At 35.7% G+C, this 26,736-nt stretch overlaps 1 protein-coding gene across 1 annotated transcript in view; it reads right to left on the bottom strand.

The window, feature by feature from the left end:
• Nucleotides 1–26,001, bottom strand: part of LOC106668791 (T-box transcription factor TBX20-like) — a 64,111-nt gene extending 38,110 nt beyond the window's left edge. The window contains exons 1-2 of the mRNA XM_014397888.2: nt 25,646–26,001; nt 6,914–7,136 (exon numbers count right to left, since the gene is read on the bottom strand). Coding sequence (XP_014253374.1) covers nt 6,914–7,136; nt 25,646–25,760 — 338 coding nt within the window. The 5' untranslated portion in view covers nt 25,761–26,001. The remainder of the gene's footprint in view (nt 1–6,913; nt 7,137–25,645) is intronic.
• Nucleotides 26,002–26,736: the final 735 nt, after the last annotated feature.

The raw sequence follows: 26,736 nt of genomic DNA, 5'->3' as shown, positions 1-26,736 counted from the left end.
TCCAATTATCGTTAATTCTCTTGTATAATTTGTACAATCTATGCTTTTTCTTGGAAATATTCCAAAGTTCAATTAATTCGGCAGTGCACAACTCCTTACGATAAAAGGTTCGACATGGACTACAAAACAGGCATTTCCTCACAGAAGAGGGTGAACGCGTTTGAGTGAAACGTAAACGAACTGACCCAGTAAAGTGAACGGTGTCGGTCGTCTGTCGAAAAAGTAGAATTCCGTCGGTTTCTTATGAAATGCTTATCATATTGAAACATAGCATTAAAAAAATTACGGCCGCGTTCAAGTAGTTAGTAGTTTCAGATATGAATCCAGCATATCTGACTGAGTTGGTTTGAAAGATTTAACAGTGATGATGTACGTCCATGGTAAGGAAGAAGCATTCAGAGCGACCATCAGAAGATGATTAGGTTCTACAGTACAAAACGGACCACAAATATGTAGTCGCGTAATGGCAGGATTGAATGTCGTCCTTGGTCGGCATCGGAAACGTGAAATTGAAATAGAGTTGTAAATGGGAATCGCATAAACCTACGACCTAGCGATCCAAAATTTTATCCGAGGATTATCACGTGAGAAGAAAAGTTGGATTATAGGTCAAATTCTGATACTAGTCGTTGTAATGTTCCGAGGGATGTACACTTCCAGGGGACATTGTGAAAAATATCCATGCCGTTCTCTTTTGGAAAGAACCCACCTGTTTTTTACTGGTGAAAATTCTTTGCAAACCCTAAATTAAAAGAATGTAATTTGTAAGTAGTAAGAAAGTAGTAAGAAGTAAGTAGTAAGAAAGAAGTAAGAAAGTAATGTAATAATGTAAATTGTAAGAATGTAATTGATCACAGCGTCATCCAATTTTGGTTCAGTAAATTGTATAATGCAATTGTTTGTGTAGAATGGACGAGTGGTAGATCTCATCCACTCTAAGCCAACTTTTAAATTTATTATAGCCAAAGCCATAATTTTTAATAGGGAAATTTAACTAATTCAGTGAAATAGTTTTTCCGCACTCATCCAAGTACCGGCAAGGGATCGATCAATTAGCTGAAAAATGGACAACGGGAGGGAATCGCAATGGGTGTTCGCGCCAAATATAGCGAATTATAATTGTTTATTTTGTTTCCTAAATGCTTCTAATCTAAAATTTATTCTAGCTCTCCTCCCATCGCACAATCCTTCCTGATGCTGTCTAGTCCTGTTCGCTTCCATACAGTCCACTATTAACTAGCCTCCAAGAGTTATTTTCCTTTTTTCTTCACTTATTTTCAAAAAGTTTTTTTTTTACGTTTTGATAATTATCGCGTTCAAAAAAACGCGAGTGCCGCCTCTTAATGCGACACATCATCCAGGGTTCGGACGGAACCCCGAAGGTAATTAATAGACTAAGATTCTGTCTTACCTTTGGCCAGGCAGGCCATATTTTATTATAGGTTCTAGCTATTAAACTGCTCTCCACCTTGGTTGTTGAGAAAATAAGGAAACCGCTGACAATTTTGTACTTTATTTTACTTTGCATTTTTATTTTTTTATTTTTATTGCGCCGACCAGCGCGCACACAAATTATTGGTCCTCCGGGCCGGATTATTTTTTTTGAAACTGTCGTCTTTGTAAAGAATTTATTGAGCCTAGCGCAAAGATAAACTATTGTTTATTTATGCCTACACCTTTAGTAGAAACCTCTTATCTTTCCGTTCAGCTCCCAAACTCTATTCGTTTATGTTTTAAATAAAGTAATTTTCTTTAACTTGCAATATTCTTCAACAGCACCATTTCTACATACGTATATATGTATACGTTTTGTAAAGATTATTTATTTTGCTACAATCTGCGCGTAGCACAATTAATTAATAATTGTAATGACAAAGAATATGAACACACTAAACATGAACGAGTGTAGAAATGGAGAAGCTATCCGTTTTGAAATTACAGAGTATCGTTGTTAAGTGACCGGGAGGAAAATTACATGATTTGTGAATTGAAGGGTGACTGGATGTTTTGGTGATTATAGGTTATCGATAGGTAGATGTCGCAACTTCTTCAATAAATTAGGCAAATAATACACCTATCCTTTTTTTGTTGAAAAACGGTCTGTTTTAGAGTACCTACCTGTAAGTATCTCGAAATATATACCACATATTCGTATATAACAAATGGTTGGGAATAGTTGATACTACACAGACCTCTCGATCGTTAGCCTTTAAATGATAATCCTCTAATCGTTCAAGCCATATCAAAGAGCAAAATCCAAGAAATTTCTTAAGGTAAGCCCAGATTAGACCGTGGGTATAATTAATTGATTTCGGATTTTCGGGGTAGGTGTTCCTCGTTGGCTTTTGTAACAATTCGAGTTAAGAACCAATTAGAATTGTAGTTTTTCCCTCAGCCGCAAGGTAACACCAGTTGCTCGTATTGTCCGCCGACGCATGTCTAAGGTCGTATGGATTTTTCACACACCTCTCCCCATTTGCCCCTCTTAGGTGTCTGGTGCCCTCCTCGCCGACCCACCCCACAGCCCACTTAGCCTTTTGGTAAATAATTCAAAACTTGCTATCGAAAAAAGTCAAGTTTGTCTCGGTGGGGAGGAGTTGAAGGGTGTTGCCAACGGCGACGTCCCCACCAGTTTGCCACCCTCCATTGTTTACCCAAGTCTTTTGCTATAACGTTTTAAGTGACAGCCCTGAGGCAATTTACCATCACAATGGCCACGATCGGTAAACAACGGCTATTAACTCAGCATTAGCCGACATCTGTTAACAAATTGGCCTTTCGATATCCGCCAATCCTGAATCGTTACTCCGGCAAACACGTGGGCGTCGATAAAAAGTAACATCAAATAATCTACTCCGACCATTGATCGCATTTGAAAAAGCTCTGTCTGCACAAAAAGCTCTGCTCGCTTGCTAAACTTATCGATTTGTACAAGTAGTGTAGAAATATCAATAAAATTTATGATTGTAAATTTCTCAGTCGAATCTTTTTGAATGATTGCAGCCCAGTTTATAGACTTGAATAGATACAAAATCTTTTATTTTTTTCTTTATTTTTGTCAATAGATATCTTTTATTACCTAATTCTTATTCGCCTCACAAAGATCGCTTGACATCAAACTACCTACATGTATTGCGGATGAGCCATCAGTAAGAAATTCCAGGGGTAAAGTTGAGAATCGAACCCACGACTCAGCCCAATCGGCCACCGCCGAACTCCTAGAACTACAATTACTCTTCTATAAACATTAATTCTCAGTTCTTTTCATCAGTAAATTTCGCTGAGTTTAACATAATCACGAACGATTAAATACAATAATAAATTTGTTGCTTGTGTTCTCTCCACCCTCGAAAATTATCAGTCAATCTTTACATAAACAAATAATAATTTAATAAATTTACACGGCAAATAATTAGATAAACTTTCTAAATCAATTGGATTTATGATGTCTAAAGCCAAATATTTATGTATTATTGTTTAGGTAAATTCAAAAACGCTTTTAACTCCAGCAGATATTATTTATGGAAGACGTTTTTCACTTACCTTATGAGCTTCATCGGCCTTCTTTGAACAAAACAATCGAAAAAAAACACAAAAACGACCTGCTTTTTTCAAAATGACAATTTCGAATTTGGAATTTCCAATGCCTAGAATTTTCCAATAAGATGTTTTATATTCGACATCCACTGTTCCGGCTCTTTTCTATCACTTGCATTTTTCATTTCTCGGCCTTTCTTTGGATTGGAAACCGAGCAAAACCACGTAAAAAAAATAATAATGGAGTTAAGTTAGTATGTGGTACCGAAAGCTTGAACGTGGTAGTTACAACAACACAAAGAAACGATGACCGATGGCAAATTTTTTAATAAGAAAAGATCCGAGTATTTTCCCTTTTTAAACCTATTCTAGATGAGAGGAATCACCTGATAGAAAAAGTACATAGCGATATATATTACAATTAATTAAGGTTTTTAGTTGAGATAAAAATCCCGCTCGTGATACCCTCGATAAAAAGGGTTCGAATCCCGCTCGTGCCATTGACTTTTTTATCTCAACAAAAAACCTTAATTAATTGTAATATATTAATTGGTCAAGCGGACCACGAAATTAGTGAATTTAATGATTTAAAATGAAGTACACTTCACTAAAGCTCTCCGTGGCCATTTCATTTGCGCCGAGAATCCAATCCGATTACACGACATTTGAAAAATGGCAAAAAGGAGGGAAAATCCAAAAGATGGGGTTGAGATGGGAAGTTAGTGTCCGAGTGGATCGAGATAACGGTAGCTCAAGTGGTAGAGCAGCGGCGTATCTAGCCGAAGGTCGTGGGTTCGAATCCCGCTCGTGCCATTGACTTTTTTATATCGACTAAAAACCTTAATTTATTTTAATATATAATTGGCCAAGCGGACCTCGAAATTAGTGAATATAGCGATATATGTTGAATCACAAAGAACAAATTATTTGTTTCATTCTATTGTTATTAATTTTTTTCTGTTTCAAGGTGATTGTTATTTATTGGACATTTATTCTTTTATGCATAGTTTGTAAACTTTAAAAAACTGTATTGTCTGTCATTCAGTTATATAGTTTTGAATCGAATTTTTTTATATTTTAATATAATTTTTAAATTGAATCAAACTTTAATGTATATTGATAATTTAGTACATGTTGCGTCTGAAAAATGGGTCTAATCGATTGATTCTAAATAAACAATCATATAAAAACAATGTTTAAGATAATACATAATTGTATTACCTTTATTGCACTTTTTTGTACGATTTTAGGTTTTTATTGCAAGTTTCAGTGTTTTAACTGTACATTTTGCAGTTTTTTACTGCACAAAAATCCGGTTTTACTAATAAGTAAATCCTTAGAGGGGGTATAGGTGGCCGCAACGGTTTAGGCGTTGACACAGCGCTCAGCACTGTAAGGTAAAGGTCCCAGGTTCGAATCCAGCGGCCCTGCATTAGAACCCGACATACTTATAAGCAAATCCTTAGGGACAGGATATTGGTCTACTTGCAAAAAGATGGGTAGGACTCAATTCGATCTCTTCCTATCAGATTGCAGTATTAAATCAAGCGAATCAGAGTTAAACATCTTGAGAATGCTGGAATTCTAATTAGCTTGAATTGTGCAAGATATAATATATTCTTCCCATGCTTTGTGTGCAGCTATGTATGTGAAAGAATATTTGAGTGTCCGCGGGGGCGTGAGATTCTTTAGGTAAATTGGAAATCGATAGAGAAGATTAGACAGCTCGAGTTAAACAGATACCGGATGTGAAAAGTAGGCAAAAAACCAATGAACGTCAAACCTCCGGAATGAGGGTGTTGGTATTTTGTTAACACGGTAATGCGATAGCGTGCTCGGAGCCATTCAGCTTGAAACGCTCTCGGCTTACCTAAACGAGAGGAGTCTAACTTTATTGCCATGTCGATCTAGAAAGTTTCACACAACAACATACGCCAAATAAATGTGAGTATGAGACTAAAAAAAAGAAAAGAAGGAATTGCAAAACTCGACTGACTTTTTCACGGCGTGACTAACGGCTTGTAATGTTTACCTCACATTTTCTTGTAAATGAAGAGAAACAATTGCTATTGCTCATTATTCATGTTCTTAGTGTAATAAAGCATGAAATAACAACTCAAAAATATCTGTACTGTTATTTATTGTTGCAAAAGCTTAATTAATATTAGTTAATAAATTCGTTAACAGGATTGTATGTATATTTATTGTCAGTGTGTGTTTGAAGTTGACATTAATCGTTAAGTTATGATTAAAAAAAGTCCGCTTGACCAATTAATATCTTTCAATTAATTAAGGTTTTTAGTTGAGATAAAAAAAGTCAGTGTCACGAGCGGGATTTGAACCTACGACTTTCGGCTAGATACGCCGCTACTCTACCACCTGAGCTATCGTGACTTCGATCCACTCGGACACTAACTTCCCATCTCAACCCCACCTTTTGAAAACGGCAAAAAGGAGGGAAAATTCAAAAGGTGGGATTGAGATGGGAAGTTAGTGTCCGAGTGGACCGAAGTGACGATAGCTCAGGTGGTAGCGGCGTATATAGCCGAAGGTCGTGGGTTCGAATCCCGATGGCTACATAGATTTTTTTATCTCATGGTATAATATGGTATGGTGAAAAAGGATACTAGGAAGAGGGGTTTGCACTCCCCAGGCACTGCAGTCTTCTGGCTTATTATACCTTCCTAGTTCCTTAGTTCAGTGCTGCAATTTGATTCACTAAGTTTTTTTCCGAACGTTAGGTTAAACCTTCATTGAGCTGTTGCTTCGCATTCGAAGATGATAGGAGTGGCGTTTTCTCCTCCTCATTACATAATCTGCAAATGGGATCATCGCTGTATATACCCATGTTGTGTAGATGTTTTCTCACATACCAGTGACCGTTTAGTAGTCCTACCTCTCCCCTGAGTTTAGCCTTCTCCAATTGCAGCGGTGATTTTGCCAGTCTCGGTGAGGGTTGTTTCATCATATGTTTACTATGTCTAGCACCGCTAGAGTTTATCCACTTCTCCTTTTGTTTTGTTTGGATTCATTCTGGGATGGAGGATTCTATATTTGTTTTTGTTATCCCAAGAATAGGTTCGGGGCTATGTATGGTCTTGCAGATCCTCCTGAGGCCAGTCTGTCTGCTTTCTCGTTACCCAAAACTCCCCTGTGCGCTGGCACCCAAGATATCATCAGGTTGTTGTGTTTGACCAGATTTTTGAGATTTTGGACGCATTCATTGACTAATTTTGATGTGATTCTTTTACATGCTAATGCTTTAATGGCATACTTTTTTTATCTTAACTAAAAACCTTAATTAATTCAAAGATATTTTAAAAAAGTTTTATTCTACTTAGCTTTGATTATTACTATTTTTTATTTAATTCCTCACCTTCCGGTTTTAGTTATAATCATCTCAGTTCCGAGCTCGTTGAATTTCTCCCACAACTCTTTGGTTTCCAAGTGGCAGACGACGTGCCTCAATTCTTCACAGTTAGCCCTTTCCTGAAGTAGGGGGTTGAGCGTGACGTCCTCGCCTCCGGGCGTCGACGACGAGATCTCCGGTGGTGTATCCCGCCCTTTGCTCGGGCTCCTACGCCTCCTTTTGCTCGAATCTGTAAATAGATCAATATATAAAGCGGATGACAATCATATTCCATCCGACACAAAACCATTGGGTTAAGGTTCGACGGGGATATTTTTCCCATCCCGTTTTCAAAACTTGTACAATTTACTTTAGTACAAATTTAATAAGTTAGCAAGTTGACGAATTAAATACACATCTCCTGCTGTAAGATGTCCTGGTGAGGTCAGCGAGGTGCCGAACATTGGTCATCACGTTTGTCCCTTTACAAGCATTCTGGCCGAGATGGCAATCACCCGCTACTAAAGGTTTAAAAAAATTCCCTTAATTTCAGAATCATTTATATATTTTTCTTATTTCTTTGAGTTAAACGAATACTGAGTCGATCAGTTGGCCTCAACGTTCATAAGTGATTTGATTTATTTATCGTTTTAGTCGAAACGATCGATTGTTGACATTGACTTTTTAATGTTTGGTTTGAGGAATCCTTTTAATTATCCAACCCTTAATCACAGTTTTCAATGTTTTAAGGCGTTTCTTCACAAAATCGTACTATGAATTGATGATACAATAATTGCCGAGTTGGGCCAAAAGTGTGTTATGATAAACCGGTTTACACGAATCAAAAAATTTCGATCGCAATATAACCTCTTATTGTTATAATATTACTCCCAGGCTGGATATTTACAAAAAAATCACTTTTACAAATTCTATCAAACTATTCTAATATTTGAAAACGCACTCTACCAAAAAATGATGATATTTAATAATTGTAGTACTTTATTTTTTATAATATAGAATACACATTATTTTTTCAAGTAAATTACACGATCGGACAAAAAAAATAACTAACAAGAGAACGACCAGGATGCTAGGTGACGGATTTGGACCCAACTTTTTATGGTGCTGCAAAATTTCGGACATATCTGCCACTACTTGTGAATAGGCCCTGATTTCGCCAAAAGTTTTTTAATATTTTTAATTCGACGTTCTACTTGGTCAAATCAACTATGTGAATATGTGTGGTGATTAGTAACCGTTAGTCGATAATTATTCAGAAATTGTATTTGTTAAATTTAAACATTGTTTGTAAATCCCAGGCCCTGAAGATGATCTCAATAAAGATCGAAACGTTGGCACGATAAAGAAAATGTTTTTCTGAAACGTACATCACACCAGACCGCATCTCACGATTTCTGAATTATTATGTGAATAGGTCATTTTACATCTTTGTTTATGTAGATTCCAATAAAAATGTAGTAAAAGCTATCAAAGCTGATTTATCGATAAAAAATTTAAAAACCAAATATTTGCAAGTAAACTAGATAATCAATTTTTTCGTAGTAAAGTAAGTAATACGAAATTTCGTTTTAGCACCTCTAGAGGCCCTAAATATGAAGTTTTGTTTGAACTTAAATTTATCGATTTTTTACCCCAAAATTTTTCCGATTTTTAAGAAGTCGTTATTGAAATATCTGATTGCAACGGCAAGAATTCAAAAAACGGTTAAAATGATTTTAACGGCAAACAGACCATTTGAAAGAAGAGAAACGTAGCTTTTTAACGATGTATGTATCATTGGAATATATAAAATAGCAAATTTATATCAAAAATTAACCTCGTTTTTTTAAATGGAAATAATAGTCCGATTTTAATTGTTGATATAACTGTAAAATGGACATGAAAATTTCTTTAAAACGAATGATTAACCATGAAAATCGGTCCACTAGCTTTTGAGAAAAATGATGTTAGAACTTGCACAGGGAACGTCGACATCAACAGTCAAAAAATTAATTTTCACCGAATTCCGCGAAAGTCGGTACCTAAGGGTTTTACAACGCTAGAATCACGACAACGAGGTCAAATCCAAGTTGTGACCATTTTGTGACCTACTTTGCTTAGAGAATGTTCGTTAAAATACGCAGAAAAAAGCAATATTTTGTTGATTTATCTTTTTAAATCATACCAAATTAGAATATTTTGTTTCTTATTCGTAGACATTGCATTTGTCCTAGGTGGAGCGTAAGAATGTCTTTTAAAATTGTGCTCTCTTCTAAGAAATGGAACACGTCCTCTTTGACCTTAGAGTTACATACAGAGCACGGGGCAGAAGCCCCTCCATCCAGTGGGTGAAATTCAACCAAAGTAGCTCACACCTCATTTTAAAAACCCGCGCAAATCACCCATATTCAGTTGCTGATTAAAGTCAGACCATAAATGACAATGGGGAACTCTATGACGTAGATCCCTACAAAGCAAAAAACCAGTTGATGTCGGAGCAAGCCCCACATGATCCTCCCGATGAAATCCAGTGATCTTTGCAAGAAGGAAATCAAGATTAGGTTTCCATTCGGAGATTAATATTTAAGTCATGTGGGGTGGAATTTTTAGAAAATAGAGTATGCCAGTGGGAGAATAAGAGCGTGTTTTTAAAATATGCTAGTCGTGTGTTTATTATTTCAAGAGCAGCAATTTTTGGAAGTTCTGGACATACTTAATGTAGTAGTATAATTATCATCAGTGTAGATACTATCAATAGGTCAGCGGATGTCTTTAAATACAACACATAGCTAGGAGTTGAGGAGGGGAAGCCAAAAAGCTTTTTGATAAAAATTTCAGAAACTTCTCAGCCATGTCAACTTTTGAAATCCCCATACTTAGTACGCTATAAAACAGCACAGACCTAGAGACAGCATTAAATATGTTGAGTTTAGTTTTCAGTGGGATGTTATCATTTAACATTAAGCCCAAATTCTGTCGAATCCCATTTTAGCTGTAGACGACATCTGCTTCAAATGATATTGGAAAGAGAGGCGAGGTGTAAGAGTAATTCGATGATAATTGTAATGATTTACATTTTCAATGGGTTATCCCCCCCATCCCAGGAAAAACTGTCAATGAGGGCAAGTCAGCTACTCTTTCTAAAACTTACCATCTTAGATTTGTCAGTGTTAGCAGTGAAATCCTTTCTCACAATATCTTTCAAATATTTTTATGATCCTCTGTGCTCTTAAGACAATCTTTAACTCGATTGTCAGTTACGAACAAAATATCATCAGCGTATAGTAATGCGCTGACTTTATGGGCCCTGTTGCCCGAATCTCCAAAATTACTGCTCTCGAGGTTATTAAATCTAATGGTTCTTGGTTTCGGCAATGGAATACTTTAGCTTCTCAATATGGTTGCGGTTTTTCTTTTTGTTTAGAAAACCTCTCGAGTTGGCCCAATTATACCATGAAACTTTTGTGCAGACTACGTGATCAACATCGTGTTAGTGTGAGCATCGAGCTCAGGTCTCCAACAGGTATCTTCTCTTTAAGGCCCTAGACCACTCTAAGGAAACCTTTAACCTAAATGTTCAAGCTAGTGGGTCTATAAACCTTCCGACTCTTCTATGGCTTCTTAAACTCAGATGCGAGCAAGTGTTCCTCAATTCTGTGCCATGGAAGGAAGACGACGGAAATTTCTTGTTCACGCTCTGTAACCTAAGAGTTAGGGAAGATATCTTTCATTTTGTTGCCCAGTGTCCCATACTGTCTGAACTCCGTATCCTGTATCTAGGATATAAATCGCTTTCCAGCTCTCAGCTGCTTGATCTGTTAAATATCGTGGACATGGAGAGGTCGAAAGGTCCAGCACACTATGCACGTCATGCCTGGCAATATAGGTACGATTATAATACCAAGTCATAATTGTTTAACTTGTATCTAAAATCAGCTAGTTTTATAATTTAGTTTTTACTTATAGTTTTCTATTATTACCATTATTATATAGTTTATTTTTATTTTTTATTTTTCGCTCGCCTGAAAAAGAACAGCCAACTTCCGGCAGACGGATATGCATCCATGCTATAAAATGCTTTTAATATTGTATATTATGTAATGCTTCTGTTTAATGATCGCTGACTTCATGTTGCAACTCGAAACAGCCTTCAATTACAGGGGAAGGTCATCAATGAAGAGGGATAAAAGAATGGAACATAAAATGCATCCTTGCCTAACTCCCAAAGTTCTAGAGGGAACAATCTGAAATTCCATCCTTAACCCTAGCCGCAGAAGAGCATCTCCGAATGAATTTGTAAGGATGTTAATTACTTTGAACCATATTCCCAAATTGAATCATTTATAGATCAGCGCATTTCGGTTCAGAGGGTGACATTTTAAGGATCGATTAAGAGGTAGAAAAAATCCGGACACAACACCCAAGGAAAAGGCAGGAAAATTAGCTCAAACATTTTGACTGAAAAGAAAGAAGAACCACCGGGTTCTTTGACCTCAAACATTGAGTAATATAATGGGGCAAACAAATAACATTCTTTTATTTTTCATAATCTGTATTACCGTGGACAGTCGAAAATTTCTCGTTGTTTTCCGCGACGTTTTTAATGTTCGTAGCGTGTGTATTATTGTCAATTTTAACCGCGGCTCGTGACTGCCGGACGGCGCAATAACAATTTCGTGTAAATCTTACTGACATTAACATCTTCCCAGTTCAGTTATATTGTCATATTAAACTGTCACTCATGAGTCTGAGCATAAAGAACTTCGCGAGGTTACGGCGGTTGACAGGAACACGTTCCGGATAACATAATTTCTCGGTTATGAAAAAGCGGATATGATGTAAAAATCCATTTCTAGTTCAATTCAGCTTTCCAATATTTAGAACGGAATCAATTTTTTATTTTAAATTTCGCAAAAAAATATAGTTCCCTCCCTTTGTTGAAACTGTGCAAGTTGTATTTAAACTTTAAGTAAGGTAATGGTTGAGATAAAATGTGATGATGGTTGTATTTAAATTTAAATTGAGTTGGTCGTTAACTTCATAAAATTTGTTCGATTTAGGCAAGTGTTCTTTAACTCTCGTTTTAATTTTTCTGCCTCGTTGTTCTATTGTATATATTTAAGTTTTGGGAGGATGTTTGTGAACACGTACCCCTAAAAGCTACTTCAAACCTTCTCATTTAAGAATTTTACCTGCTTTTTCTGATAGTATACCATTGTAATGATTCATTTTTGGAGGGGCGGCTAGTCCGATTGTTGTTTCTTTTAGAGGTATTTGTTTTTATTCTTTTTACTAATTGAAATAGAAAACCCACAGCTACAGGCACTATGATACCAGCAGATTCTTTTTAACCATGGACTCAAAATGGCTGGTGGATTTATTTGGCTCAGAGATCTAAGTTGAAATTAACACCTGCTAATTATAAAAAATTAAAACCTTAGCTAAAAACAATGGATATTAAGAAATATTTATCGATAGATTGCTAGTAAAAAGAAATAAAAAATTAACTTTAAAAGAAGCACCAATTGGACTCCGCCACCCCACCAAAAGTGAGCCATTAGGTTTTCGTTGGTTGCCATACATTGGGGAATTAAGAAAAAGGAGGTAAAATGCTTAAACGAGAAAGTTTTAGAGTAGCTTTTAGAGGTACGTTTTCACTTAGAAACATCCTCTCGAAACCTAAAGAGAAGGTTGACAATTTGTCAAAAAGCAGGATTTATCAACTTAATTTTAATGATCGCGATAGAACAAAGCGGCAGAAAAATTAAAACGAGATTTAAAGAACACTTGCCTAAATTGAACAAATTTTCTGAATTTAAGGACAATCTAAATGAAACAAAACACAATTTCAATAGAAAGTTAAATACAGCGAGTAACATAGTTTCAACAAAGGGAGGGACTAGATCGGTTTGAGAAATTTAAAATAAGACAACGTAAAATTAAGCGTAAATGCATAAACACAATTAGCAGTAAAAATACAATAATTAGTCTAGTCAGGTTCAAAATATTAAAACATTTCTTCGGAGTCTGAAAGACTTAAATATGTACCACACTGGCTCTTTTTTAAAATAAACTGTTACAAAATATTAATGACTGCCGGCCACTGTTTTAACCACTGCGTTAACTCACCTGAGGAAGGATTACAATAAATCCGAAACGTTGTGGATTGAAAGAAAAACTGGTTGTTGTTTTTTTTTGAGATGACCTATCATCCCACCTTCGAGAAGGAAAAATCATAAGTTAAACTGTTGAGGTCGAAATATAAGAAAACATCGTTACTCTAATCTTGGGAGATATCAACGGACATGCCAGTACTGCCCATCGAGGAGGAGGTATGTTCTACAGACAGATCGCTGAGAAATACCGAACACAAGTAATGTCAAGTTTTAAGAAATGGTCTTCACTGAATAACAAGCTATTAAACGCCCAACTCAAGAAAGAATTCTTGATAAAATATAGAAGAAACAATGTTATAAACTTATTTACTCATTAAAATCACTAATTTCGTGGTCCGCTTGACCAATTAATATATTACAATTAATTAAGGTTTTAGTTGAGATAAAAAAGTAAATGGCACGAGCGGGATTCGAACCCACGATCTTCGGCTTGATACGCCGCTGCTCTACCACTTGAGCTATCGTGACCTCGATCCACTGGGATACCAACTTCCCATCTCAACCCTCCTTTGGAATTTTCCCTCCTTTTTGCCATTTTTCAAATGTCGTGTAATCGGGTTGGATTCTCGACGACAAATGAAATGGCCACGGAGAGCTTTAGTGAAGTATACTTACTGAAAAATGGCAAAAAGGAGGGAAAATTCAAAAGGTGGGGTTGAGATGGGAAGTTGGTGTCCGAGTGGATCGAGGTCACGATAGCTCAAGTGGTAGAGCAGCGGCGTATCAAGACGAAGATCGTGGGTTCGAATCCCGCTCGTGCCACTGACTTTTTTATCTCAGCCAAAAAGCTTAATTAATTGTAACTTATTTACTCAGCCACCCCACCAAAAGTGAGCCATTAGATTTCCGTTGGTTTAGAAACACGAAAAAGTTTTAGAGTAGCTTTTAGAGGTAAGTTTTTATTTAGAAACATCCTCTCGAAACCTAAAGAGAAGGTTGACAATTTGTCAAAAAGCAGGATTTATCAACTTAATTGTTTTTCCCAACTATCTTAATAACGTGTTAAAAGTGGACAAACATATTTTGCCGGTGAGCACAGCTACTTACATCAAAAAACTAGATTCCATATTTTATAACTCTAAAAAAAATCTTGAACCTGGATATAAGCATTGCTTATTCCCAGATTAAAGGTTTGAAAGAGACATAGCTACCAACAAAACGAACTAAATGGCAAGATTCCTCCCAACATCATTATAGAATTTAGGAGAAAACAGAGAGAATTCATTGACAGGGAAAAGAAGAAACGAAAAAAAAAGAAGAAGAGTGATAAGAGTCCAGTCAGGTTCAAAATATTAAGACGTTTGTTCGGAGTCTGAAAGACTTAAATATATATCACACTGGCTCTATTTTAAAATAAACTGTTACAAAATATTAATGACTGCGACAACTGTTTTAACAACTGCATTAACCCACCTTAGGAAGGATTAATTGTTGTGGATTGAAAGAAAAACTGGTTGTTGTTTTTTTGAGATGACCTATTATCCCACCATCGAGAAAGAAAAATCATAAGTTAAACTGTTGAGGTCGAAATATAAGAAAAGATCGTTAATAGCCATAACATCTAACATTTACAAATTTCGCCGAGATAATATTTTTGTCTTTGGTTGTAAGGACTTCGAAGGCTACGATCTCGTATTTTATATCAAGGGTGTTTTTGCTTGTTCTCTCATTTTACTCCGGTCGTTTGGTTAACTGGTATTTTTAAACAACCGGCATTTAAATTTTACATCTCGGATGACACAATGACACATTATTCGGTATTTTGGAATTCATATTTTTTTCCTTTTCCGTTCGAAGCTTTTTCTTTATCAAAAGAAGTTTTTGTAATTCGAAGCGCCAATATCATCTTTATTGACAAGGTTGTCGAGTTTACATTCCTGTATTTCACCGATCTAGGTAAAAATTTGGTCCATTTACAATATCGTAACCACGTTCCAATGATATAAGTGATAATTTAAAATTAATTAATCTTATCCGCCCATATAAAGTCCCGAAGAAAGTACAATAATGAGTGTTGTCACTTTAATTTAAGTAGATTGTTGGGCAGATAACCGTTCCTAAATGTGAATTTGACAACACCCCTGTCGCTTCTCACAATTATCCCCAGGAGCTCCCGCCGCCCCTCGAGCCACCCTTTCTAGCATAACTGCCAGCAGAAGAGTCAACGTTAATGACAACCGTCCACACATTACTTATTTCCTTTCTTCCTTTCCATTGTCCACCTAATTCACGTTTTGTTCAACATGGACGCTAAGTATCGCCGCGTCTCGCTCACTAAGTCCTTTAATCGTTATCTCTGAGAAAGCCCTTTTAATTAGGGCTCATAAAAGAAAAACAATCTTTCGTCCATTCCTGGTGCGCATACTATTTTTTTTTCTCTTTATTTTCCTCTTTCTCTATAAGCATATTTCACTCCGTAGTTTTATAATTTTCAATTAATAATAATGAATCAAGAAAGACCTTTTAAGGTCCCGGGTTCGAGTCCAGCGGCCCTGCATTCGAACCCGACATACTTACAAATGGCCTTTTTTTCAAAAACACCGGCACCCCGAAAGATGATATAACCTCTGCTGTTGCGAATCCTCGTGGAAAAAAAAGACCTTTAAGGAAAAGAGATGGTATTTTGTTTAAATGAACATGTTTTTAATTCCAGGTGTCCAGATAGAAATTCTAAAACGTAAATGTGGTATAATGTTTTTAGTAGTTCTATAAATATAGATAACATATTACATATAAAGCATAATACATTGTGCGATACAGTGGTGAAATCTGCGGTGATGAAAGAACCAATGAATTAAACGCTTAAACTCGTCCGAATCAAGCTAAAACGAAATGTTCACTGTTTTTGAAAGATAGTACGAGTTGTCCTAGAAATTTTAATTGGGATAATTGGCGTAAGTCAAAAGACAAATATTGTGGCTAACACGAAAATTCCGTTTTCAAATTTATAGATGTTTTTCCTACATTCACACGGTCACAAAGCGTACATAATACGATACTTTAACCCAATGTTCACAAGATTGCTCTCTAATTTACCTAATCGGCCAACATATGTTAAGGACAAAGGCTTTACTAAGCCCACCTGGTTCCAGCAAAAACCGCATCCGACCAGAAGTGTCAATTTGAAACATATTTTTATATATATTTTTTGTTATATATTACTAGTATAATGGCTTATAACACTGGAAAAAGTGTATTAGATCCTGTAGAAATTTTATTGCGGAATGTGCGTAAATAAACACGGTTTCTTTGGATATTATACATATATTCGTAAGAAATAGGTTAGAATGAAATAACTCCGATAAAGGAAAGATGGCAGCGTCAGTGGGCCGGTCGTCCAAGAGGCTTTTGCGCGTCAAGAGCACGATTCGTAGATGCCCCCCCCCCCAGAAACAAGGAATCGTCCTTACGCGATTAAAAATAGGCCATACACGGTTGACACACGGGCACCTGCTCTTGGGCCTAAGCCCGCGCAGGTGTTCCTTATGCAGAGAAAGGTTGCTCGATGTGCCCCAGATACTGGAAACATGTCATGCCTTGGCTCCCTAGAGGGAGCGTGTAGGCATGCCATCCAATCTGAAAATGGTACTCGAACACTGCAGCGGGTTTCTGGGTCCCCTGTTCCGCTTTTTGGGGGATTTTTTTTTTTATTGTATATAATATGTCTTATGTGTTGTGAGTTTATAAGTTTTGTCTGAGTGCATGTATTTATTAGCGTGAATGGCGAGGGGTGAGGGTGAAATATAGCGTCATCATGGCCCCTCGAAAGTTGAGAGCGTATGAGTGTGTGTTCGGGGTCGATGGCGGAATATTTATAAAAGTACTCCATCGACCCCCAATCTAGATTAGTTTTAGTATAGGTCGGTGGAGGGATATCAAGTACTCCACCGACCAAACGGAATGAGTGTACTGTATGGATGTACTTATGTGTATTAGTGTATTTATTTGTACGAATGTAGTGTTTGAAAGGGTAAATAGAATATAGACTTAGTTGGGGGCTGAAATGACCTAGATGTCGGAAGCCTCAATTAAAAAAATAAAAATAAAATAAAATAAACCTAAATTTATAAACATAAATGTTATTTGAATTTATTTCGAAGAAAATTTACAACAAAGCAAAATTGAATGGAAATTGTATGTTGTTCCCAGCAATCAGTTTCTAATTACTACGATACAGGCGGATTTCCTCACGTCCTGTCATGTGACACAGTGACTACTTGACAATGCGGCCGTTCTAATTTGATCCTTACCGATCATCTTAGCCTGCCATCTTCGCTGGTTGGTTCGTCCGACGTATTTACATCAAAACTACAGACCAGTGACGATAGGCTGACCAAGATGATCGATACGATTAAATTACAGATTCATCACCCCGCAGACCACAGGAGAAAATCTCACGATTTAATGCTGCCGTTTCTAGAAATTCGAGCGTAAGTGCGAGGAATTATGCCTATATAATTACAGTTCGATGTTTTCGAACCGTTAAGCCCAAAGGTAATTCAAATTCAAATTGGCTATTTCGAGGGACATGGTGACATCGATACACGAGGCCGAATAAACCAGGATAGGAATGGCGTCTATTCATTTTCTCGAGTCGTAACCGCTAATTTACATGTTAATAAATTTAAACAGCAACCCCCATCACACAATATTAAACGTGTCCCAGATCTTATCTGGTTGAATTTGTACAAAACGTTCAAAGCTATAATAATTAAGCTATCGATATACCCAACAATATCTTACAGTTTGACAAGTGAAACAGATATAAGTTGCCAATCACGTATTTTCCTAACTATTTTTTCATCATGGGTGATTTCGTCACAATTATCCGAAAGACCATTTCCTCTTAAACGATAAACGGTTAAATATGCAAAAAGTAAGTAAAGAGAGATCTACAAGAGATCAAGATGAACTATTGGAAAGGTTTCATGCGCTAGCTCGCAACTCTTGACTCAACCGGTAGTTCCAAATCGAAAAACCGTTAGATAACTTACTTTTTCGAAGTTTTTTAAACTTTTGATATTTCCTTAGTTTTAGAAAGTATTTCTATATATTTTTACCAATTTTTAACAAAATTGCTACAAGAGATCAAGATGAACTATTGGAAAAGCTTCATTCGCTAACTTCATTCGAAAAACCGTTAGATAACTTACTTTTTCGACGTTTTTTTAGGCTTTTGATATATCCTTAGTTTTAGAAAGTACGGTTTTTGTAGTGCATATGTATTTCTATGTATTATTATTATTATTATTATTACGTTAACACAACGCTGCAATTCAGAAAAACCCATCAGTGATGAAAAGTTACGTTAAATTTTAAAAGTATTTAGAGCTTTGTTAAACCACGCGCAAATAAACAAGCTACTGAGCTGAAAGGAATTCGCTCTTAACTCCAGCCCTTATTTTGTATTGGTTACCCAGATGAAATCCGGGTGAAAGGCAACTCCGGGTCACGAATTTGAACCAAACTTTATCCGCCATTACTTGGGAATAGGAGGTTTCGCCAAATTTTTTTATCTGAATTTTTCCGTTTTTTTTATACTTTTATTTCGCCATTCTACTGGGAATATATCATTTTACAGCACTTTTTATGTAGTGCGCAATAAAAATTTGGTAAAAGATATCAAAGTTTATCAATATCCAAAAAATTTCTAAAAACCAATTATTTTTTAAGTAAATTAGGTCGTAAAATTTTTTTTTTCGAGAAGATAATATGAAACTTCGTTGAAGCACTTAAATTTATCGACTTTTTGACCCCTAAAATTTTTCCGATTTTTAAGAAGTCGTTATTGAAATTTATGATTGAAACGGCTGTCAATTAAAACCGGCTAAAATGTTTTTAATGACAGACAGACCACCAGAAAAGAAACGCACCTTTCTAACGACGTATATACCATAAAAATGTATAAAATATTTGTATAAGAAAATATACAAAATAGCAAATTTATGTCAGAAATTAACCTCGTTTTTTTAAACGGAAATAATAGTCTGATTTTAATTTTTGATATAACTAAAAAATGCACTTGAAAATTTTTTTAAAACGAAATATCAACCATGAAAATCGGTCCTCTATCTTTGAATTTGAATATGTCATTTTACATCTTAGTTTATGTAGATTGAAATAAAAATGTAGTAAAAGCTATCAAATCGATAAAAAAAATTAAAAACCAAATATTTGTAAGTAAACTAGGTAATAAATGTTTTCGTTCAAGTAATATGAAATTTCGTTTTAGCACCTCTAGAGACCTTAAATATAAATTTTTGTTTGCACTTAAATTTATCGATTTTTTACCCCAAAATTTTTCCGATTTTTAAGAAGTTATTGAAATATCTGATTGCAATGGCAATAATTCAAAAACGGTTAAAATGATTTTAACGGCAAACAGACCATTTGAAAGAAGAGAAACGTGGCTTTTTAACGACGAATGTATCATTGAAATGTACAAAATATTTTTATATGAAACTATACAAAATAGCAAATTTATATCAAAAACTAACCTCGTTTTTTTAAATGGAAAAAATAGTCCGATTTTAATTGTATTGTACTATTGTAATATTATTATTGATTAGTTAATTGTATTATACTGTAAAATTCACAAGGAAATTTCTTTTAAACGAATTATCAACCATGAAAATCGGTCCACTAGCTTTTGAGAAAAATGATGTTAGAACTTGCACAGGGAACGTCGTCACGCTGGCACCAGTCGAAATCAACAGTCAAAAAATTAATTTACAAAGATGTTCACGAAAATCGGTATCTCAGGGTTTCATAACGCCAGAATCACATCTAATCATCAAATCAAATCTAAGTTTTGACCATTTTCTGACCGACCTTTCTTAGAGAATGTTTGTTAAAATATTAAAAAAAACTAATTTTGTTGATTTGTCCTTTGAAATCATACCGCATAATATTGTGCGTCGTAGAACATTTTTGTTTTTATGTTAACTAATAATTACACCAAAAATAATATTTTTTAAATTTATAACTAACGGTTTATGCTCATTAGTTTGCAAATAAAAACGGAGAAACAAATCAAGACGTTGCAGGCTGAATGATACTCGTGAAAGACCAGAAAAAGAAGTAAAAACACGCAGAGGGCCGGCGATGACCTCAGCGATTTGTGGGCCCCTAAACTTCCCATTTATTGTCATAATGCACCTCATGCAAATAAACACAAACTCAAATTTAAATGACATTTGTTGGATGTTTCATATTTGAGAATGTACCGCATTATTTTTTATCGTGTACATGGTTAGAAGTCGAACTTGTAGGGTGACAGCGGGTGATTTTATAGTATATTTTATTTTAGTTGAGATACAGTTTCGGATTAAATCAAACGACAGTAAACTCGCAAAAAGCTTTCTTTTAATCCGTTTAATCCGAAGGTTTTCTCGGAGGAGTGCCGAACATCTATTGTATTATTTACTCGTTGAGTTGAAACGGCGGCTGGCATCAGGATTGCGGCAGAGACGCAATCTTTTGGTTAAGGGGTGCATCATCCGTCACAAGTCGGAGATATCGATCTTTGAGCCACCCCCGTACCGCCCCCGACGCCTTTCAGCGCCGGAAGTAACTTATAAACAAGGGATCAATTAGACCGCCTCTTTGCGGACCATAAAAAAAAACTTTCTTTTCTTCGTGTTATTATAAATGCCAAACGGAGTATTTCCTGTACTTCCGCAATTTTTCAACTTCGCTGTAGATTTTTCGAAATTTATAGTAAGACGGTCGAATTCTTCATTAGCTAAGGAGCAAGAACAATTAATGATCTTTTCAAAACGGTTAATTGAATTTAAAAGATTTACTGTGTTGAATGGAATTTGTGATGTTAAATTTTAGGTATCAAGGGTGTTTCTTTTAACAGAAGGATACATTTATTTTTTATATTCACTAGTTTTCGTATTCCGCTTGACCAATTAATATCTTTCAATTAATTAAGGTTTTTAGTTGAGATAAAAAAAGTCAGTGTCACTCACGATCTTCGGCTTGATACGCCGCTACTCTACCACTTGAGCTACCGTGACTTCGATCCACTCGGCCACTAAGTGGTAGAGCAGCGGCGTATCTAGCCGAAGATCGTGGGTTCGAATCCCGCTCGTGACACTGACTTTTTTATCTCAACTAAAAACCTTAATTAATTTATTTTTTATGTTCTTGATGTATTATACCAATTGGTCGTCGGCCTACTGCTGTTTCGTTTTCTTTTATGATTGATGTTATACATTTGAACTACCAAACGTATCGTCTAATTTCTCTATCTCTACACTGACCTGAACCTTCTGAAAGAAAACTGGATCACAATCCAAGATTATGATTTATTTAATTCTTGGTTACAACAAAGACATAATAGGCGTTACAAAGCGTTTTCTTTGGAAATTGAATATTTAACATTTTATTCACTAATTGGATTTATTCACCCAAAGTAAAACAGCCAGTTTGTTATATACCTAGATTATAGTAGAAAATATTGTTTAGGTTTGTTCTAGTTTTGAGGATTCAGAAATCGAAATAAAATATCTACGAGCATAGATCTAGGGACCTAAGATTGTATAAACTTATGTAGTACCGATTCAATTAGTAAAAATGAGCCGAAACGTAAAAATCTGTTTATTAAAGTTAGTATTATTTTATTTTTTTATCCATTAGTTGTTATTGGAGCTACGCTCTTTATTGCATGCAGAGAAAAGTTGCTCGATGTGTCCCACCTAATTGAAGGGTGCATTTTCTTGGCGCGCAGGAATGCCTCCCGATATGAGAATCATGCTTGAGCACGTCAGCGAATATCTTCGTCCCTTGTTTCGATTATTGGAGGAAACAGTTGTTGAATATAGTTTCTTGTCTCTAGCATGTGTTGAATGTGAATGTATTTATTAGCGTGATTTTGTAGAATAAGTTAGACTCTAAGTACTCCAACACCCCTCAATTAGATTAGTTATAGATGTGATGGAAAAATATCGATTTCTCCACCATCCTCACTGAGAAAATGGTATATAAATAAGAAAGAATGTATTTAAGAGTGAGTGAGAGTGTGAATGGGTTTGGTGTTAGCAGCGTTGGGGGCTGAAATGAACTAGCTGTTGTTGGCTCCAGAGAGCCCAACCTCGGTGGCTGGACAGACAAGACACCCCAGTGGCAACAGCGACACCCGAAGAGAGTGATTCTCGCGGCCTGCCGGGAATTTATTTTAAATTACAACAGCCGGAATTTCCGGTGGACTGCAAGAAGTGATAGGCTCAACTCTGCACACGTATTCATACATACATGTGCGGATTTGAGCTTATATAAATCCAAATACAAAATCAGGCCTGGTGTGTCAAAGCAACAACAAATTCTAACCAATAAACAGGCAATCAAATATTTTTCATATTTATTAATAAAACTAGCATCACCAGTTTATTTGTATTAAAAGAATCGACGATGCATTTTTTTAAGTGAAACTAGTTCGGAAAATATTAGACACCTATAGGAGCATTCTTGTCAATAAGCACGAGGAAGCGAGAAAAAATATTTAAAGTAATTTTATTATTTTTGTTCACTATGGCTTTCTCACTTTGTTGTGTTTGTATTATAAGGACATTATTTATCAGTCATTTCTTTATTTTAATGTGGATAAGAAAATGTGACTTAAGAGATTAGATAGGCATATAAAAAGTTACAAAAACCAAAACACGCTTCTATTATTTCTGTTTAAAAAATTCGGGTGTTTTAACCCATCCTTTTAAATCCTTAATTGGGCTTTTCACAGCAATAAAAAATTGCCATTTTTTTCGACAGGATCAACTTCTTTCATGCTGAAATATGGAAAGGATCGTTCTGTGGACTAGCAAATTCGAGCTTTCTATTGAAATTAATGCATGATTTTTTTGTGACTGAAAACACAGCAAGTAGATTATCATATTTTTTCAAGAATAATTTTATAGTAATTAAATAATTTTGGGCAAAATTTAAACAGAAATTCTCGAATTGTTGAACAACACGTTTAAGCCACAAATTTGGCCCCTTTTAAATGAATTACAATTGGATTTTTTTTTCTTTTTTACTTTTTGTCACTTATAATGACATAAAAATCTAAGCATTTTTGACAAAGGCTCATGGAAGACAAAATCGACTTTGGAATGGCCTATTTAATCAATATCGTTGAATATGGATTAAATACTGAGGACAGCGAGAAAAACAAAAAAATTGTCACCTGCCAAAAAAATTCTTTTTATCGCTATGAAAATTCGTATTTAAAGTATGTGAAGAGTACTTCGAAGGAATCCAAATTATTTTTTCAACAAAAATTTTTGGTTTCATTTTTATTTATTCACTACCGGTTTCAACTTTTAATTTTCTACTCCTCTTTCTTCAGGTGAAGTTTTTCTCATCCGTTCGTTTTGTCGAAATTAATACCATCATCTTTTCTCAAATTATTTTCAGCACTTCTTCATTTCTGTTTTAAAATCTAAATAATTTAGAGATTTTTTATTTTATACAAATCGGATATGCATACGGGGTCTAGCTAATCAGAAAGGAACAAGCGAAATGACACTTAAAGAAGACTTCAAATGAAAAATTGAAACCTGTAGTGGCTTAATTAAAAATAAAAATAAAGAACAATTATTTTTGTATTGTATATTACGTGCAATTAAATAAAGTTATTTTGCTATTGCTCGATATTTACTTACTGATCACACATAATCATTTATATTTGTACTATAAAGAGGTTCATTTCAAAATTTTTTACACACGCATTTTTTACACGTATCGCATGTCGTCTTGATGGTGTGGACAATCGGCGTGCCAATCAGGATGGCGGAGATAAGATAAGGTAGATCCCATCTCTGACTTTTACAAATACATTAATTGTAAACCAGATTAAGAAATTTTATCTAAAAATTTGAAAAAATTATGGTGTATTTTTTAAATACTAGTAAAAAATAAAGTATAAATGAGTGAATATTCATTGGCCATGTTTTTAACCAAAAAATCTTGTTTGAATAAAAATTGTTTTAATAGAAATATTACCATTTTATAATATGTTTCTCATTACTTTCTTAGTAATAATATATAACATTTGTACTATTAATGCAAATAAAGACATGAAAGATGATAATGAAATAAAATCTATTTAATATATGATGATAAGCTAGCGATTACATGAAACGAGAAATTTGTGATATAATGTTTATTGTTAAATATTAATTGTCCTGTAGCCCCGTCTTTTATTTAAAAACAGAAATTAAAAAAAAAGAAGATATTTTGTCAAACTCACACCATAATTCGGTGTGGGTGGGGGTGTCACAGCTGAATATAAAACTGACAAATTATTCTTTGGAAGCTTCGAATAACAGTTTCCTGGAATTGAAGGTGATTGTTGTTTAGTAAATTTGGCAAATTCATTACAAATTTAAAAAACCTCAATTAGTAATTATTACACTTACTTCCGACTCGTATAAAGGATGATTGATAAAAATGTTTATATTTAAGTCAGAGATTTATCTAATACGACAGAGTAATCAGTTTTTGATAAATATTTTTTTTTTCTTCAACAAAAGGCGTAATGCAAAAACCTAATTAAAGCAAAAATTAATTTTCGTTCAAAAAGAAGTCTTATAGTCTGGGGTGAGAATGTAGACAAATACTCTTTTACATACTTCTTATATGTTATACATAAATCCAATTATATGTTTGTTTTTATTAACTATGTCACTTCTTGTATCAAATGTATGTCAAAAATATTATATTTGGATAAAAGTTTTAAAAAAAGATATTAAATATTTAAAAAATATATCTAAATTAAATAACCATCAGTTTGCGAGTGAAATTTAGATTAACAAGTCTGAGTTGAGGACAGTTAAATGAAGTCACATTTCACTAAGCGCAGTGTTTATTGAAATAGAAAGAAAATCCTTGACATACTTACTACCACGACTGTTAAAAAGAAAAGAAAATGTTTTGTGCAAATCTTACACGAGAAGTCATAGTAGAAAGGAGGTCGGAGGAAATTATGGTTCCTATTTTCATTACTACAAACGGATTATGAGAAAACCCGAATTGTCAATTATGCCTGCCAGTCGTACAAACAATAAAAAGTGCTAATCGCAAATATAGATATATCGATTGGGCGAAAGAAATCTGAAGTTGGGATATCGTATGGCGGTGAAAGGAGTGAAATTCTTTTGATCCACGCCGATTAACGGTTGCCTTTCCTAGTGAATATCTATGAGGGAAACATTGTGCATAAATGTGTAGTATTTAGTGGCCGTTATTTAATGACTGTTTGGAGATCGTGAGAGTGGAGATTCTACACAAAAAGAGGGAAGAACAACAGGGATTCTTTGAACAGATATCAATTACACATGGACCATAAGCAAAGAGGATTCCGAAGGATTCTATCAATCGAAAGAAGCTAGCATGTGCAAATAATCAGACAACCTTTTTGTTGAAATGGAGGAAATTTTACATTGGATCGCATCTCACGATCTCCAAACGTAGTGCATAAAGGGTCTCATCGGAACGGACTGTTATGAGGAAGAAGTGAAGGGCCTGGAGACGGTCTATGTCATGTGAGAAAAGAATATTATATATATGGACATCTAACCGGGCAAAGCGGAATCCTCTTCTTTTTTCGGCCGGTTCCTCCTGTCCCGCCGTGCCATGATCGCGGCAATGGAGAAATCCGTGGCGCACGGCCGGAGGGAGCAGTTGTCATCCATCTCGCCGATGGGATTCGGGGACGACGAAGTTCAAATTTCTCTCCGGGCAGGATCGGGCGTCGGCATGATAGGAACACGACTGGGCGACTACTGGTCGGATCCGAGCGGGGGCCGTAGTGGGGAGAAAAGGCCCAAGAACAGAAGAGCGAAGCCCTCAGATCAATTTGGAGCAAATGTCTCGCTGACAGGCACAATATCCACGAGGGCGGAGGGGCGGCCCTACCTGCTTTCAGATTCATCTAACGTGTTATATTTCCACACTGGGAGGGGCCATGTGCGTGGTGGGGCCGGGGCGAAGGGGCAGGGATTTTTCCGGACTCCGCCCCCGGCATCGCTCCCACCCTCTCCCTCCACTTCCTCTCGCAGACTCCTTCTCGGCCCTCCTTCGCATCCCCCCTTTCGCCCTTTTCCTCTTCTTTCCCGTGGCCCTTTACCCGCCACCTCCAGTGGGGCCGCCGACACCGCCGATCTGCTGCCGCCGATCGCCCTCGCCCACGACCGCTGTCTGACAAGATCCTTTGTATTAGACACGCGGTTAACGCCTACTTGAGTCTCCTACAGCCAATAAATAAGCAGGCGACTTCTGGACAAGCATTCTCCTTAAACGAAAGACTATTTTCAATGGTTGCAGAAGTTTCTTGCTTTAATTACAACGAACGTTCTAAAAATACGTGAAAAATATGCCTCACACTCTTGTGAAAATTGATAACACTGTATCAAGATATGGTCTTGAAGAAAAAAACAAATTCAGTTATTATTGTCAAGCTTCGAACTATTTTAAGGTCATCAATCAATACAACTATATAGAACTTACAAGACAATCTNTATCGTGCCAACGTTTCGATCTTTATTGAGATCATCTTCAGGGCTCAAAGTGCCGGCACTCTCAACACGACACGTAAGAATGGCACAATTACACAGAAGCAAACACTTTGAGCCCTGAAGATGATCTCAATAAAGATCAAAACGTTGGCAC

The sequence above is a fragment of the Cimex lectularius genome, unplaced genomic scaffold (genome assembly GCF_000648675.2).
Source record: "Cimex lectularius strain Harlan isolate CLEC.00 unplaced genomic scaffold, Clec_2.1 scaffold25, whole genome shotgun sequence".
In the NCBI taxonomy this organism is placed as follows: Eukaryota; Metazoa; Arthropoda; class Insecta; order Hemiptera; family Cimicidae; genus Cimex; species Cimex lectularius.
This window is presented reverse-complemented; position numbering and strand designations above follow the sequence as displayed.